The sequence below is a fragment of the Betta splendens genome, chromosome 6, assembly GCF_900634795.4.
Source record: "Betta splendens chromosome 6, fBetSpl5.4, whole genome shotgun sequence".
NCBI lineage: Eukaryota > Metazoa > Chordata > Actinopteri > Anabantiformes > Osphronemidae > Betta > Betta splendens.
The window spans coordinates 15,277,519-15,291,284 of record NC_040886.2 but is presented as its reverse complement, the minus strand read 5'-3'; the positions used below and the strand labels follow the sequence as shown (position 1 = coordinate 15,291,284).

Here is a 13,766-nt window from a genome sequence, read left to right as displayed (position 1 = left end):
GCACTCTATAGAGACTTTAGTTGTCTTGTGTAAAATAAAAACACCACCACTGCCCTCTTGTGGTAAACGTTGGATCAGCAAGGACACTTAATTCACACACCTTGCTTCTGATCAGATCAGTTCAGATTCTTCCGTGGCAAACCTATATTTTTTTCATTATGAGTGACAATATAAGAGTCATATTAACAATAATTATATTAGTTATCTGTACTAAATTTAAAAGATTGTAAAGAAAACTTAAAAGTTATGAACACACGCATAATTTAGACGCCGCTTTTCATTTGAATTAATCCCCAAAATAAATCGACATATCGTTAATATCAGTGCACAGCACTTTAAACTTGCTTTTGGCAGTTTAATATTTAAATGTGTCATCTTTTAGCCAGTAACACAGTATTTGGGTCATTAACTTTAGTCATTATCGCTGTGGTTAATGCTTGTACTTCCTGGTGAGGAATTATGGGATACGGAGTTCGCTTGGTCACTTTCTATAACGACGCCACTCTTCATAACCGTGAACCGGGTGCTCCCGCGCACGTACGTGGCGCACTTTGCGTTCAGGCTGAAACAAAAGCGAGGTCTAAATTTCAACCCTCAGTGTTCCCAGCAGGTGAAGTGTTGTTGATAGATTTGAGTTGAAACGGTAATTTAAACGTGACTTACCCTTTGTTTTTTAAATAATGTCAATAATTATTTCCAATTGCGCCCTTCGGGTAATATGTTTGCTCAGACAGGCGATAGTTAGCTTTGATTGTGCATTGTTAGCTAGCTAAAGGGTTATTGTTAGCTAGCCCTTCTTTATATGATACTTATACTTTTAATATAACGAAAAATAAATAGCAAATACAACACTGAAATTACACACACATTTTAATGTATGTATTAATACAGAAAACATGTCTTTTGTGTTTGTGTTATAGCGTTAACAGCCTTGGCTAGTGCCTTTTAGCAGAAATGCTCACTGCTGTGCGGTGCGTGCTGTCGAAGCTGGTGTCTCCGTTGTGGAGGACGGTAGAAGTGGATGAACAAGGCATTTTTTCCGTTATACCAGGTCAAAGCAACGTTTTTATGAATGGCCAGAGACGCGGTTGTGTGGTGTATTCACCGTATCACGCGGCCCCGTGTTTCTAATGCTCAACAGACCTGGAGGACGTTCGCCACCTGCAGGGAAGCGTGGTGACCCAGCTGTGTACGGACCACGGCATGATAGACGATGCCATCTGCTTCACCAACGGAGAGGTGTTGGGCGGAGTGCCGCTGAAGAAAGGAGACCTCGTGAACTGCATAGCAGTGCGAGATGGTGCCCAAAGGGGATGGAAGGCCCTAAGGGTGAGGAACGTGCTTAGATGTTTTGTGAATATGCAAACGTTATGTAATTGAATTTATGTGGAATCATTAAGATGCAACACACTCTAATCTGTGTCTGGAGTTGTTAAAGTGAATGTCCAACATTTGATCACCACAAGACTATGCTTTTCAAGTTGAAAATGTTAATACCCTCTTCGTGCAACAATCTTTAACTTTAATGACTTGTCTGAATTCACTATTATTAAAAACATAGTTTAAGTCACACAGTGAGGCATTATCTTTCAGTCTACCAACATTAACACTGCCATTTAGGTTGAGAAGAGTGCAGATGCTTGGGAAGATGGAGGCGGAACCTCCCTAGAAGCCGATGGTATGCAGCTGCGGCCTCTCATCGGCAAAGTCACATCATTTGATGGAGATGGTGGCTACATAAGCCAAACCACATACTTCCCACGGTGCAGTCTTTGGCAAGGTACTGCCGTTCTCTGTATCTCACATGCTCAGGTTTTGAGGTTCCTGGCCCTCACAATTCTTTGCTCAGACTACATCTGTTCTAGTGGTCTTTCAGCATGCTGCTGATATTTTTAATTCACCTATTCTTATCTAGTTGTGTTGTTAGTTCTAAGACTCAAACTAGGTCATGCAAACTTGTATTCCTACCCGATTTACCAACAGTTGAGGGTTAACTATCTGTTTCTGTACTTGCTTTCAGGTTATGAGCCAATGAAGGGAGACTGGGTCCAAGCTAAATATCTAGTCAATCCCAGGCAGTGGAGCACACATGCACAATCTGTGGCACCTTTGCGCTATTGCCGCCTAGATCAGGTAAATGCTTAATTGAAAGTTACACTAGATTTTATTAGCTATTATTAATTTTGAAAAATGTTCATGGTCAAATAACATTCATGCGTGTTCAATTTAACTGGACATGAATAAAATCTGAACTTATTTGTCTGTTAGTGATGACCATTTTGATTTCTCACTCCTGTGAGTCCATCTTCAGGTGTGTGTTACTAGTGTGTATGGGAATGGTGGAGTAGTGGAAGACACTGTATACTTCTGCTTGGACTCTTTGCTGCTGCCGGCAAACTACCAGCCTATGCCAGGGCACCTGGTCAACCTGGTAATGGTGGAAAGCAGTCAGTCATTACACTGTTGGAGGGCCCTGTGCATGGCGCCCTGTCTTAAGAGGTATTCAGTGTTTGGACTTTTTTTCTTTATATCACTACAACCAATGGTAATGATTATTAACCATAGTCTTAGAGAGAAAGGTAGGGCAAATTTTATACTGAATTTCCTATGTATTTGGAATACTCTATGTATTAGAAATACATATTCACTGTGTATTTATAATGTGATTATAGGTTAACTTGTTTCATTCTGTTGGCTGTAGCTATGGTTGTTACATATGCTTTATTTCTAAAAGTGGGATCTGTAAAATGGAGCAGCAAAACCTTTTTCCATGCACAATATCAATTAGACTTAAAATCACTTAAATTCCACTACCCTATGTAAATATGTATATGTTACAAAGCAAAGTTTTTCAGGATTTAGTGAGACCAAAAAATTAAATTTAAAAATGTTTTACAGATTTGTAGGTTATAAAAATCATTGCAATAACGGCCCGGTTGTTGTTGTCGTCGTCAACGTTGTTTTTTCAGTGTGACGTGTTCCACTACAGTTCTCCCTGAGGCTCAGCTCCAGAATCTCTTGGAAAACAAAGGCGGGTTGAACGTAACAGATTATGGCCAGTTTGGAGATTTGATGATGGGAGAGAGGCAAGAGTTAGTGCTGTGGATACAGTGAGTGATTTAGAGAAGGAAAAAAATATTCACATTATATCTAACACTAATTAACTTGGGAACACACTTCCTAATATCATTAAATGTCTTACAGTTTCTAAAAATATACAATTTTCTGTATCACAGTAATCTTTTTCTTTTAAAGGAATAAAGGTTCAGAGACCCACAAGTTAATATGTTGCGAATTTGCTGGCTGGGATTCACTGGAACAGTTCATGCTGGTTGCTGTCAGAGGGTCTTCATCACTTAGAGAGAAACAGTCTTTGCATGAAAGCGACTCAAAGTCTGACAACCTTTCAAACTCCTCAGAGAAACAAGTAAATCATGCAAAAGACAGACACCAAGAAAATGGTAAAGTGCTGAAGAAGGAAAACCTTTCCCTTGGAGTAAGGAAGGAGGAAAGAGAGGTGGAGCTTCCTCCAGGACAGAGGCTGTCTGTTGTGGTATCCTGCCAGGCCAAGTAAGTTAAGTAAGATTTTTGCTGCAAAGTAAATGCACAGAACAGGTAGAGAAGTAAAAGACCAAAGAGATTGATTTTGAGTTAAGACTCCTTTTGGTTTCATCCCTTATTAAATGTCCTCTACATACACTGCTCTGCACCGATGTGTGGCAGTGACATAATTGGTGTTTTATCAAATCTGTTTGAATTGCCCAGGACCATTGGAAGCTGTTCAGAGCTTCTATTGCTGCACTTCTCTTCTTTCACCATTGGAAGGCGCCTGGAGGTCACCGTAGGCAGTGAAGAGGAGCGTCTGCTGCAGCCCTCCGTGCCATACACTCCCATTGAGGCTTATCGAGCCTCAATAAATCCTGCTCATGTGATCACAGTGTCTGCTCCAAAAGATACACCTAGGTAAGAAAATGGTAGCTTCTATTCATACCCAAGCTATAAAGCAAAGTCTCCAGCTCAAACAAGCCTTGCGTCTTAGTCTCAGACAGCTGTTTATGTTTTTGATTTAAAAAATGATATTTTTAGTGGAGCCTCTGAATAATATATAAATTCTAATTTAAGCATTACCATTTTAAATGCTAGACTTACTTTTATTTTGCCAATTCTGAAAAAATGTTTAATTGATTAAAAAAAAAAACTAAGGGTTTGTGACCTTTAACATAGACCTGTGCACTTACAGGCTTACTAAGCGACGACTGCCGAATTTCCTACCCAATTACCCAGTTCCCCAGGCTTTAAGAAACTGTGTGGAGGCGCACAGTGATGTGTTGGTGGTGCAGCCCTGCTTGGGAGAGGTGAGTGTGTATGTGACTTTTAGCTGGCCCTGTAAAAGTGAGTTATTAGGAACTGGCTTTAATTCTCTTATTCACAGCCTCTCACGTTCTTCCCCAAAATCCTACAGTAGATATTTCGATGAATGGTGTATGAAACATTTTTTAATTTTTTTTAAAAACTTATTTTATACATCTGTGTTAACCACTGAAAACTGATATATCTTACCGCTGCTATTATTTGCTGCTTTTAATTTTAATGTATGCCTTTGAATTGATCAAGTTTGATCTGTTTCATGATGGCACCTTGCATTACAATATTGTGATGATTTTACAACCACCTGATGCTCAGTCATAGCAGAACCCATCCAGTTACAGCTGTCCTGAAGTTAGCAAATCATTCAAAGAATTTAATGAAACTTGAAACTAGATGGTCCCAAAGTTTTCTTCATTTGCTTTACTTTTAATATAGTTCCCTTTACCTGTTGTTTGTCTTAGGTACTATCACCATCCAACATGCACATAAGGTTTGCAACTCTTCTCTGGCTAGAGGAGCTGCATGAAGAAAAAGAACTGAAGGAATTCTCAATCACTGGAGCTATTCTTCGGAGAGGAGCTGTCTTCCTGCACCTTGAGGTCCTTGGTTTGGCAGAAGGGAGACCCAGTCTTAGTATAGGTGACCATGTCTTGCCCATAATTTCATATTTTTTCTGAATCATTGCAGAGGTTCAAGGTGGTGGTATTTATTTTTTGACAAACCTCTACAGGTGACAGGATAATGTTGAAGAAACTGCAGAGGGATGACACAGTAATGGAGTATGTTAGTTGTGTAACAGAGGTACAGAGATCTTTAGTGCTCTGAAGTATCTCTTTGTATTCTATAAAAATCTATTGTCAATGCTTCAGCTGTAATGCTGCTCCTTGACACAGATCAAAGATGAAGATGTGAGTTTAAAGGTGAACTCAGAGTTTCAGCGCTGCTACCTTGGGGAGCCACTTGATGTAGAGTTCACTTACAACAGGTGAGACAAGTGAGATCTCGAATGCAATCGCCTTGTAATTTTATTTATTTGGAGGTTTTTGGGTTACTTGCTTTTGCAGATTGACCATGAGGCGATGTCACAACGCACTGGAACAAGCAAAACACTTTGGAGAGAGTAAGTTGGAGGTTTTGTTAAAATAACTTGTACAGCATTTGTATGTTTCCTGACATAGTAAGAATATGTTTCATGAGTTAATCCTGGGTATAATTAAAAATTCTATTTCTATTTGTAAATTCTATTTGTTTATATTATTAAAAAATGTAGGGTTTCATGGAAATCAGTTTATCATGTGGACTGTACTAACAAAGGCTAAGAGGACACACACTAACAGTGACAAAAACTGGCTCCAGAGGGCGACATTTCTCTCTATAAACCTCCTTGTTTTTAATAACTCAAGGGCTTTGTACAAACAGTAAAAGTAGTTACTTATGTTATTCTAGGATATTTTTTACACTGTGTTTCAGTTCTCTTCCCCTCTAGAGTTAATCCTCAGACTCCTCAGTGGACAGAGAATTGGGTGGATGGCACGGAGCCAAACAAAACAGAGGAGAATGAGGTAAAACAAAAAATAAAACACAATGTCATTAAAGTCTGTATTTTTGTGTAACTACAATTGTCTTAAAAAAACAGGTTGCTGATTTGCAAAATGGGGAGGTTTCGAGCATTTTCATCGACATGAAGTCAAAGGGCACACAGACCAAAATTTTGGGTATTTAAACTTTAGTTTTGTACCAGCTCTGCTCTTACACACCAGATAACACAGATTATTAATACATTTTTTAGATGGTAGAGTGGCCTCCAAGCCCATTCCCAGTAAAGGGCAGCTGTTTAACACTGAGCTGAACCCATCTCAGAGAGAGGCAGTAAAGAGAATCCTTGCTGGAGAGTGTCGGCCAATTCCATATGTGCTGTTTGGACCTCCAGGGACAGGCAAAACAATCACCCTTATTGAAGCCATACTACAGGTAAACTGGACCATCAGTGACTGTATTTTAAAGGCTAGTATTTAACATTATTTGACAAGAAAAGGAGGGGAAAGCCATATGAGCAAATGCTTTTTCAGCTTATGGGTTAGATTTTTTTAATTTTTTTTTAAGATAGAATGACATAGGAACAATGTCTTTTCCATATTATTTATATTATTATTATCTTCAGTGTTCATCTTAAATCATTGTTATACCTCAAAGTTTGAATGCGTTTGCATTTGCCTTATAAAGCTTACTCTATTCTTCCTGACTTTACTAACTTTCTTTACCTTCAGGTTTATCACTTTCTTCCCAGTAGCAGAGTACTCGTATGTACGCCTTCCAACAGTGCTGCTGACCTCATCTGCATTCGTTTACATAACAGTGGCTTCCTACATGCTGCAAGTTTGGCGCGTGTCAATGCGTCCTGTAGGCAGGATGAGGTAATGCAAAAGACTGTGTAGTGTGTTGCTATACCAGTTAAATGTCATGCATTGCATTGTCATGCAATACTTCTGATTTCATCAATCATAATGTCTGTAGTCCATTCCAGAAGTGCTGAGATCCTACTCAAAGGCTGGAGAGGACATTCGTCATGCCTCTTTTCACAGGATCGTCGTCAGCACTTGTTCCAGTGCTGGCATGTTCCATAATTTAGGACTACGGTAAGGCCAGAACTTTCATACAAATTATATTTAACATTTCAGTAACAAAGATCTTTGCCCTTTAGTCTGTGAAACACACTTTTGATATCAACCTCTTGGGAAACTCCTCTATCTTCATTGTTTGTAAAATTGTTCTGTGATTTCCTGGTTTCTTTGTATAACTTTAAATGCACATCAACACTATTCCCCCCCCTACTTACTTTACCCTCAGTCTGCTGCCATTCATGGTTTTATTCATCCCCAGAGTTGGACATTTTACACATGTGTTCCTGGATGAAGCTGGCCAGGCCACAGAGCCAGAGTCCCTGATACCCATTAGCCTTGTATCAGAGAGAGATGGACAGGTCAATACAATACATATTCTGTATAAAGTCATTTAAAAGCAGAAACTGAGCTTGTGAAGGGTATTTATAACTTGACTGATCTTTGTATTTAATTACTAGTTAGTACTAGTTAACATTTTTGTTTCTGCCCTCACCTACTTAGATAGTGTTGGCTGGAGACCCCTGTCAGTTGGGCCCAGTAGTGAAGTCCAAGCTGGCCAATGCCTTTGGCCTGGGGGTTTCTTTATTGGAGAGACTTATGTCCAACTCGCTGTACTCCAGACAGGAGTGGGGGTACAATCCTAAGCTGGTTGGTGCAATGCATACAAAATGTTTTTTTTGTTGTTGTTGATGGATTACAAAAAGATACTTAAATACAATGAAATTTATGTTTTAGTACAATCTTCATTAATTGTTACAGGTGACCAAGTTGATCTACAACTACCGTTCACATGAGGCCTTGCTGACGCTACCCTCCAAGCTGTTCTACCAGGGTGAACTGTGTTTTAAAGCCCCCAGGTCTATAGTGGACTCTTTGAGCAACTGGAAAAACCTTCCCAAAAAAGGCTTCCCTCTCCTCTTTCATGGTCTCAGGGTAACTAAAACCAATGTATACGCTTGCAAATCAAATCTGTAAGATTTGATTCATTTTATACTTTATAAATGAATGTAATGCTCTTACTTGCGCTAAGCAGCTTGAAAATTCATCTGCCACATTCATTTTTAGGGTACAGAAATGCGAGAAGGAAGAAACCCATCATGGTTCAACCCAGGGGAGGCTGTACAGGTCATGCTCTACTGCTGCCAGCTGGCCAAGAAGCTCTACAACCCAGTAGATCCCTCAGACATTGGCATCATTGCCCCCTACAAAAAACAAGTATTGCTTTGCCATCATTTTAATATCAACTGAAAAAGATTTTAAACATGTTTACATACTGTAGAAAGTGTCACTGTGTTACAGTGTGAGAAGATCCGACTGCTGCTTGGTAAAGTTGGCCTGTTTGGCATCAAAGTAGGCTCTGTGGAGGAATTTCAAGGACAAGAGTTTCTGGTCATCATCTTGTCTACGGTAGGCAAAAACTGAACATGCTGACTATTGTACTCCATTTGCAGTTATCACAATTGATGTATCAAATTTTGGTGGGTATATACATATTCCTGACATTGTGAAAAATGTGGTAAATATTGGAACATTGTGATTCAAACAAGTCTCATACTGGCAGCTCAAAAAGTGTCTGGGACTTGATTTGCTCACATACACAAAGATCAATTCTTTGAGATTTGGGTTCAGGCATTTTCTGGAGTTACTTGTTTACATATGCAAAGGACACAAGGAGAGGTTTGAGTCACACACGGTTTAGTTTTGGAATGCAGGGACAGTCCCTGTGCTGGTGGAACAATGCAACACAAAGGACACTGCAGAAATCTTAGTTTGTTTCATACAACGCAACAAAGTAGAGACAGTCAGGTGGTTTGCCTGAAAGGAAGCGCTCATTTGTTGAAATCTCTAGAAACCAGCTGGCAATTGTCCAATGATTACTTCAGTCTCTTTCACAGATGCACTATAATGTTGCCCATGAAACAGGTGAGATCAGTCATAACCTTCCAGCGCTTGTATTTTAATTACAATTTCATAATTTGCTATTTTGAACATGTAGGTGCGCTCTAATGAGTCAGTGCAGACTGACGATCTACAAGCCACGCTTGGCTTTTTGTCAAACCCTAAACGCTTCAACGTTGCAGTTACTCGCCCCAAAGCCCTGCTTTTGATTCTTGGTAATCCCCACATTCTCATTAAGGTAAGTGACAAAATATTTTATTGTTATAGAAACGTTAATTATAGGTGTTAAAAATTCATGTTTGTTGTTGTTTAGCGTTTTTGGGATTGATTATTTTAATTCCGTTCCCAGGATCCATGCTTTAGAGCTCTGCTGCAGTACTCTTTCACTAATGGGGCATACGTGGGCTGTGATCCCCCACCCGCTCTAAGACAATCTCACATGTATGTAAATTGATGTCAATAAATTATACTCTTATAATTATAATATTCTCTTTAAAATACATTTATACAGGGCCAGTCCTGAAAACTTGACTAAATTAAGCGCTACTACACACAGAAATCTAGATTTGCTGTCATAATCTCTGAGCCTAACCTTATTTTTTTCTCCCACAGAGTTGCAGAAACGAAACGGGCAAAGGATAACATATAATCTTACCTCTGCTCCCTTCATTTTTCATTGGCTTATGTCTCTGTTAGCCATACACCAGTGAGCGGGGGCTGTCTTGTTCACTGTTAAATGTATTGGTTTGACTGCAGAGGTTTTTCTTCTGTTTCTGTGAACACTCAGATATAAATAAAAGAATCATAGCCTTGTGTACACTGCGCTCTTCACTGTTTTGTCATTATTATGCTTGTTTGATTTTTCAATTAATACTTTACAGATGGGAAGATTCCTCTAACTTGTATTTTAGCTCCTTCTTTGCTAGTGAAAAACCAGAAAAAAGTTTCTGGTATTAGCAGTTTGTTAATAGCCAATCCAGATGAAAACCCCCTTGAATCCGTTTGTTTTCATTGCCCTAGTTTAGCATATGGAGTCAGCCACATGTCTGCAGTTTGTGGTGGCAAGGTGTCTGAACACCTCGCTGTGGCAGCGTCTGCCCACAAAGCCCGGAGACTTGATATGACAATTGAGTGCTGAAAGTCTGCGCTAGGACTGTCAGCCCCGCTGGAGCCCAACAGAAAGGGGGGGGGGGGGTGTAGGGTGGGTGGGGAAGAAAAGGTGGAAAGAAAAGAGTCAAATGGGGCTCAGTCTCTTAGGTTAATGAGTCTCGTGTTCGTGGGGAGACGGCTTTTATCTGAGTTTGCTGTGCTGCGATGGAGCCCAGCACAGATACTTGTCCCCTCTTCAGTTCTTCCCCAGACATGCCTGTGTCTTTGATCTAGGTGTCACTCCACTATGACGACTGTATTGTATATGTAAAATATTCAAACAAGCTTTGGGATGAACGTGACTTAGATTAAGGAAAATAGATTCAGTTTTCAGTAATTCACAGCAGTTACTGCTTTGAAGCTATTGGAGGCCTGTTTGACAGACAGGTGAGCAACCATTCAGCTCCTACTTTATCACCTTTTGATCAGCTCAGGCCGGGGCCTCAGTTGGAACAAGACACATTAACAAGTCAGACACGGTGTCTACAGGGCAGCCATTAGGCTCAACAAGAGACCCCTGCTGGGCTCCTGGCAGTGGGAGCTGGTTGAGATGTGTAGACCTATTGTTCCCTCAAATTTGTCTGTGACTGTAATTGCCCTGTTAGTCTCCCTTACAGGCTGCACTCGTCTACCCAAACTGTAACCAGGCTCCACTCATCAGATCAGGCAGTAAAACTTAAGCCGGGGGTGATTGAAGCCACAATGACCATGGGTGGGATAGAGACCTTGAATTGATGAGGCAATTTGTCAAAGGTTCCAGATACACATCTAAAATCTGGAGACAAACAGCCGTAATGTAGTGATATTAGCTGACTGAAAGGTCAAAAATAATTGAGAAAGTAAAGAGTATCACTTGTCTTTGTCCTGATCTCTGGGAAAGATCTCTACACACCTATAAAAAGGACGCTGTAATTGTCTGTCTGGTTAAGTTGTGCATAGTTACTCAGCATTTGAATTCAACAGTTTTTAAGGTTCATATATTTATTCAAATGTAATGAGATGTTTTTGCAAGACATGTTCAGTTAGAATCTGTTTGGGTTAAAGAAGAAAAGCTCCATTTACATGGAAACTACATGAACTCATTCTATGTAAGTTAAAGTGCTAAGCCAATAGTATTTTGCATTTGTGTTATTGGCAGATCAAAGCCAGGTGAGAGATGCTTAATTCTATGAAACCCTCCAATTAGGAGTCAAGGAAACATGAAAGAGTCTAGCACCAGGAGTCTGCCTGTCTGTCTACAAATGTCTCAAATTCTGGCTCCCTGTCTGTCTACAGCCAGTTCAAAGGCTCTGTTTATGACCCTCAGCCAACCATCTTTGAGACTTGATGGCTACTTAATGTGCCAGCCAATGCAAAAAATAGGATTATTTTAATACTAAATAGAAAAGAACAGAGAAGAGCAGAACATGTGAACAATAATCTAAATTGTATGTGTTGCAGGAGTAACCCAGTTGGGTCAAAAGCCGATTCTTTGTGCACACTAGGTCAGCTTTGACTAAACGTATTGGCCACATGTGCTGTTCTTTTCTGTTGTTTTCTATTTAGTATTAAAACAATAATAATAATAAATTTTAATAATAATTTTCTGCACTATTAAAGTAAAGTAGGAGTTGCCTTTGAGGCTGCGTTTCACTCAGTGAAGGCCTGGCTTGGGATTGACCCCCACCCTACCTCCCTCAATCACATACTCCATGTGCTGACTGATAACCCCCGCCGTCTGCATTTAGCACAAAAGAAGCCGTTGTCTCCTAATGCATTGTCTCTCCGTCTTTGATAGGTAGTTGATAACAGTCTAACAGACTGATGGGCCGTCTCACCTTGGTGTATATAAAGCCGGCAGCAGTTAGAGATTCATTCAAGGACAAGCTTGCTTGACTGCTTTGTGGACTCTCTTCCAAACTCTTCAGTATGGCTCTTTTCTTCCTCGTGGCGTACTTAGCCATGGCTTGTCCTTTAATGGCTCTCGACGTAGGTCAGTCCACTCGTTGCGTTGCTATACCAAGACACATGAAAGTCTGCAAAGATGCAGGATACTCCGAGATGCGACTGCCCAACTTTTTGGGTCACAGTAACGTGGATCTTGAAGTGGTGCCACGTTCAGAAGACTGGAGGCCCCTGCTGCAGACAGGCTGCCACCCCGAAGCTCAGGCTTTCCTCTGCTCCCTCATTGCTCCTGTTTGTCTTGACACGTAAGTTGGTCTTACATTTAAACATGCATCATTAGGTGTTTCTTTAAAACAGGAATGGTTTTACTTGCTACTCCCTAATAATTTTATTTTACCTGTTTTATTTTTCCCCCACAGTTTCATCCAGCCCTGCCGTAGTCTCTGCCTAGCAGTGAAGCACAGCTGTGCCCCCGTGCTCGCCTGTCAGGGTCATCAATGGCCTGAGGCTCTTGACTGTGACCGATTCCCCGTTGAGGAAGACACATGCATTGCTCCCTTTACAAAGTTTAGCCACTTTGGTAAAGGTAATGACAAGTTCTTAACTCCAATTAGCAGAATACTTTTTTAAGTGATCTTTTAAGTAGCCTGTTATTTATATATCCTGTTATATTGCTCATTGTTTTAAATCATGTTTACTTTTTATCAGACTTGCCCAAACCAGCCTGCCAGAATTGTCCTTCTGTGGAACAAGGTCCAGCAATGAAGACAGTCCTGGATGCCTTTTGCCACCATGACTTTGGTAAAATAGAGAATTATTTTTAGTCTTGTTGCTTTAGGCTTGTTGATTTTTTTGACAGATTTGATTCATGATTTTTGGAAACTTGAAGACCAGGTTTTAATGTTTATCTCTTTTCCACAGCTGTGGCTGCTAAAATTCACCACCGCCGTCTGCCATTGGGAGGGCCACAATTTGAGATCGAGGGCCGTGTTGAGTTTATTCGCCAGGGACCTCTGCTGCCATACGATACCCAGCATGTACTTCAACAGTGGCTCCTCATCAACCTTCAGTGTGCCAAAGTCCTTGTGCAGCCTGGGCGGTCGCAGCTTTTTGTGTTGACCGGCTTTGTGGAGTCTGATGGCACTCTTGCTCTCACACATTTGTTCCCTTGGCACAAAAAAGATGCCGGCATTGCAGTTGCCACTCGTAAGTGGAAACACCACAGATGTTGAACGGTACGCCTCCAAAATGTAAGAGATTTACCAGTGTTTAAAGTGTAGAATCACATAAGAACCACCTCTTTGAAGGAATATATGCTTTAAAACACACTTATTATTTAGGCCAAAATCAGAGGGATTTTGAAATGTTTTTGGCAGTGGATGTTAATTAGAATGTCTAAAGTGAGCTTAATGACTAATCTTAACAAAGCTGGTATAAGACATGTTAACTCTTTCCACTCTTTAGCCTGAGATCTCATGTCTCATCTGGCAGTACATATAATGCACTAATTTCTGTATATAGTAATATTTTGTGTAAATTGGTTGTAGAGATTATTTTCTATAAGATGAATTTATGACATTGCTTGATTTGTATGTGGAAGGAAAATATCATTTCAGACAGTCCTTTCTAGGTATTTGTGCTTTTGTGTCCTAACTCTACCACAACTTTACCACATGACACACTAACAGAACCACAGCGTTGCTTTGCTGTTGAGATACTGTCCCTTTCGTTTGTTACTTCAAGTTTCTAAATATATGTTTATAAAAAAAATTGAGATGAATATGTTTGTCTTTTTTCAACACTACATTAAATAATAATTCCATAATGGAGAACTTTGCGCTGCAA

At 40.2% G+C, this 13,766-nt stretch overlaps 2 protein-coding genes across 3 annotated transcripts; both read left to right on the top strand.

Annotated features, from left to right (window-relative positions):
• Positions 1-449: 449 nt before the first annotated feature.
• mov10l1 (Mov10 like RISC complex RNA helicase 1) lies at positions 450-9,705 on the top strand. Of its 2 annotated transcripts, none has more exons than XM_029154775.3 (27): positions 450-610; positions 921-1,051; positions 1,142-1,329; positions 1,621-1,780; positions 2,021-2,133; positions 2,312-2,499; positions 2,970-3,110; positions 3,256-3,570; positions 3,766-3,963; positions 4,241-4,355; positions 4,830-5,007; positions 5,099-5,169; positions 5,262-5,353; positions 5,433-5,488; positions 5,839-5,930; positions 6,005-6,083; positions 6,158-6,339; positions 6,636-6,782; positions 6,883-7,004; positions 7,249-7,348; positions 7,491-7,637; positions 7,749-7,922; positions 8,055-8,204; positions 8,289-8,396; positions 8,986-9,126; positions 9,238-9,329; positions 9,501-9,705. In XM_029154775.3, the coding sequence occupies exons 2-27, from the start codon at positions 955-957 to the stop codon at positions 9,535-9,537; spliced, it is 3,483 nt and encodes a 1,160-aa protein (XP_029010608.1). In that variant the 5' UTR covers positions 450-610; positions 921-954; the 3' UTR covers positions 9,538-9,705. The 2 variants fall into 2 exon arrangements, with proteins under 2 accessions (XP_029010608.1, XP_029010609.1); XM_029154776.3 differs by having other exon boundaries at positions 497-643.
• A 398-nt stretch (positions 9,706-10,103) lies between these two features.
• Positions 10,104-13,676, top strand: szl (sizzled). Its single transcript, XM_029154777.3, has 4 exons — positions 10,104-12,226; positions 12,341-12,507; positions 12,630-12,722; positions 12,843-13,676. The coding sequence occupies exons 1-4, from the start codon at positions 11,946-11,948 to the stop codon at positions 13,151-13,153; spliced, it is 852 nt and encodes a 283-aa protein (XP_029010610.1). The 5' UTR covers positions 10,104-11,945; the 3' UTR covers positions 13,154-13,676.
• Positions 13,677-13,766: the final 90 nt, after the last annotated feature.

Coding starts and splice junctions, on each gene's coding strand:
- mov10l1 (XM_029154775.3), top strand. CDS start 955: ATGCTCACTGCTGTGCGGTGCGTGCTGTCGAAGCTGGTGTCTCCGTTG. Junction 2,500..2,969: donor ATGGCGCCCTGTCTTAAGAG/GTATTCAGTGTT, acceptor TTGTTTTTTCAG/TGTGACGTGTTCCACTACAG. Junction 8,205..8,288: donor TTGCCCCCTACAAAAAACAA/GTATTGCTTTGC, acceptor ACTGTGTTACAG/TGTGAGAAGATCCGACTGCT.
- szl (XM_029154777.3), top strand. CDS start 11,946: ATGGCTCTTTTCTTCCTCGTGGCGTACTTAGCCATGGCTTGTCCTTTA. Junction 12,508..12,629: donor GTTTAGCCACTTTGGTAAAG/GTAATGACAAGT, acceptor ACTTTTTATCAG/ACTTGCCCAAACCAGCCTGC. Junction 12,723..12,842: donor CTTTTGCCACCATGACTTTG/GTAAAATAGAGA, acceptor TCTTTTCCACAG/CTGTGGCTGCTAAAATTCAC.